At 45.7% G+C, this 2,400-nt stretch overlaps 1 protein-coding gene across 1 annotated transcript; it reads right to left on the reverse strand.

Moving 5' to 3' along the window:
• Positions 1-1,320: 1,320 nt before the first annotated feature.
• On the reverse strand, positions 1,321-1,944 carry LOC142564849 (uncharacterized). Its single transcript, XM_075676030.1, has one exon. It carries the CDS (start codon positions 1,864-1,866, stop codon positions 1,459-1,461), a length of 408 nt encoding a protein of 135 aa, XP_075532145.1. The 5' UTR covers positions 1,867-1,944; the 3' UTR covers positions 1,321-1,458.
• Positions 1,945-2,400: the final 456 nt, after the last annotated feature.

Raw genomic sequence — 2,400 nt, forward strand, 5'->3', positions numbered from 1 at the left:
CTAGGTGTGAGTGAACATTTGCGAGGGTGAATCAAGGAGCATGGAAGCTTCATGAGCGCAGTCTTCCTGTGCAAGCAAGAGGTAAGGTGGGGAGAGGAGCAAGCAAGCTCGCGGTAATACGGTTAGGAACTTGCGAGGTTGGGGGGAGGGCATTTCGGTGCACGTCTCCTTTTCTAGCGTGGTCATGATCGGGCATGGCCGTGAATGTGGGCAAGCACATACGCAGTCCGCACACCCCGTTTTAGAGCTAATCTGTTGTTTGTGCAAAGACTAGGTTGGCTGAGACGGCGTGGAATTGTGCCCCGTCTACCCATGCATTTGGTGCTGGAAGTTGTGTAACCTTGAGGTTTGGAGCTGCGTTGAAGGAAGTGGCAAACGAAGCATTTGCTTCCCGCTGCCCGTGACACCATCTGCTGCGGGGTCGGAGGGGACGTGAAAGCATAGCTGGCGTGTCTTTGTACCGCCAATGTGAAGATACCGTCGACAGGGCATCAAACCACGTCTTTTGTCACTCTCAAAGCCAACAACATGATTTTTTTCCTCCAATTCAAACTTCCTTTTGCCGATGCCCAATATTTCGGGAAATTTTGTGGCCCCTTCCATCAGCGACTGTATCCATTTCCATAAAAGATCAAATTTTAATATAACGAAACTTCAATATAGCAAAAGCAAATTGTCAATTTTACCGAATTCATTATATGGAGGTTTAACTGTATATATATGAAAGTATATGAAAACAGTAACCCACACCGGAAGAGTAACGTCTATGTTTGGCACAAACTTCACCAATGCTTTCAACTGCCTTTTCAGAGGAGATAGAGCATCGTGCAAAGCCCCTTATTCCTGACTATGTGAATGAAGCAGTAGTGGCAGCCTGATTGCAAGATCCTCTACCACCTTGCATGCCTAGCAAAAAAGCTAATGATGAAAGAACAGTCTCAAATTTGCAATACATTCATTTGCATTACCTTTCCTAGCTGCCAGGTGAATTGGATTTTATTCATTACTTATGGCATTGCCATTTGACGTTTGTCAAACTTTTTCTGTTTCATACACCGATGAGCATAGGTGGAAAGTTTTCATTTTTCAAGGGTTTATATATATATATATATATATATAAATTTTTTTTTCTCATCAAGGCCAGACCCCAGCTGGAAAGTCAATAAATCACTTCATATACACGTCTACTTCACTGTGTGCGTGTGTGTGTGTACACCATACGCACATTGTATATATATATATATATATATATATATATATATATATATATATATATATATATATATATTGTCACAGTCGGTAATGTGGAAAGAAGACGACGCTGATGGTGGTCTTAGAGACGACGAAGAAGAGTTTAGCATCATCGCTACTCCAGGTGACTTCTGCTTGGCCACTGGTTTCCGACAGGTGACGCAGTGCACGGCTTGCACGGACGCCCATTGGCTGCGGCTTAGTGCGTCACGCAGCGAGCGCCGACTTGATGGCCTTGAGGCGGACGAACTTTCCTTTCCCGCAGGCACCTTTGTAGTCGTCCATTTCAACGTTGTACACTGCTAGGCCGGTGAAATTCTGGGGCATCATGCTCAGCCGCTTGTTCGCTTTCTTTGTGAATGTGCTTGCGGAATCGAAGAGAGCGAGGAGCTTTTTGTGCTCGTCCGTAGCGTACAGGGTGCCAGTGTCCTCGCTGTCCTTCTGAGTTTTCATTTTGCACACCGACGAGTAGTCCATGTTGAGGCTGCTCTCGGACATCTCGCGGGCAGCCGCTCCGTTCCACGTCTTCTTCATGCGGTAGGTCCTCGCGAACATGGCAAACGACAGCAGCGCGTACTTGCCTTGGCTCGAGATGGCCTCCAGCTGCTCCTCCATGTCGTCTTTGATCGCAGCCAGGGACAGAGCGTTGTGCTCGGACAAGTCCACATCGTCGGGGTTGGGTGCGAGTGGCCAGTGGTCAAGCAGTAGTCACCTGGAGTAGCGATGATGCTAAACTCTTCTTCGTCGTCTCTAAGACCACCATCAGCGTCGTCTTCTTTCCACATTACCGACTGTGACAATATATATATATATATATATATATATATATGTATTTCATGCACTTGAAGAAACTTTCTGCGAACTTGAAGAATTGTTCACTTAAGTGACGGCCTTATATGAAAAGTTACAAAGCCTCATAGTAGGAGAAAGTAATTTCACAACCTGAGTCCTCTCCCACCACCAAGAATTTGGCATCTATCAGGAGTGTAATCTAACCTTGCGTAATTGTCGCATACTTGGCTATCACTAATACTGCTTCACCTTTCTGGCGAAACTGCTGCCTCTCTGTCTTTTTCTTTTAGTCTGAGTATAAATGCTCCTGTGCATGACTGCTGTTGATTCTAATTTCGCGTGAATTCGGCTTGGCCT

The sequence above is a fragment of the Dermacentor variabilis genome, chromosome 11 (assembly GCF_050947875.1).
Source record: "Dermacentor variabilis isolate Ectoservices chromosome 11, ASM5094787v1, whole genome shotgun sequence".
Lineage (NCBI taxonomy): Eukaryota > Metazoa > Arthropoda > Arachnida > Ixodida > Ixodidae > Dermacentor > Dermacentor variabilis.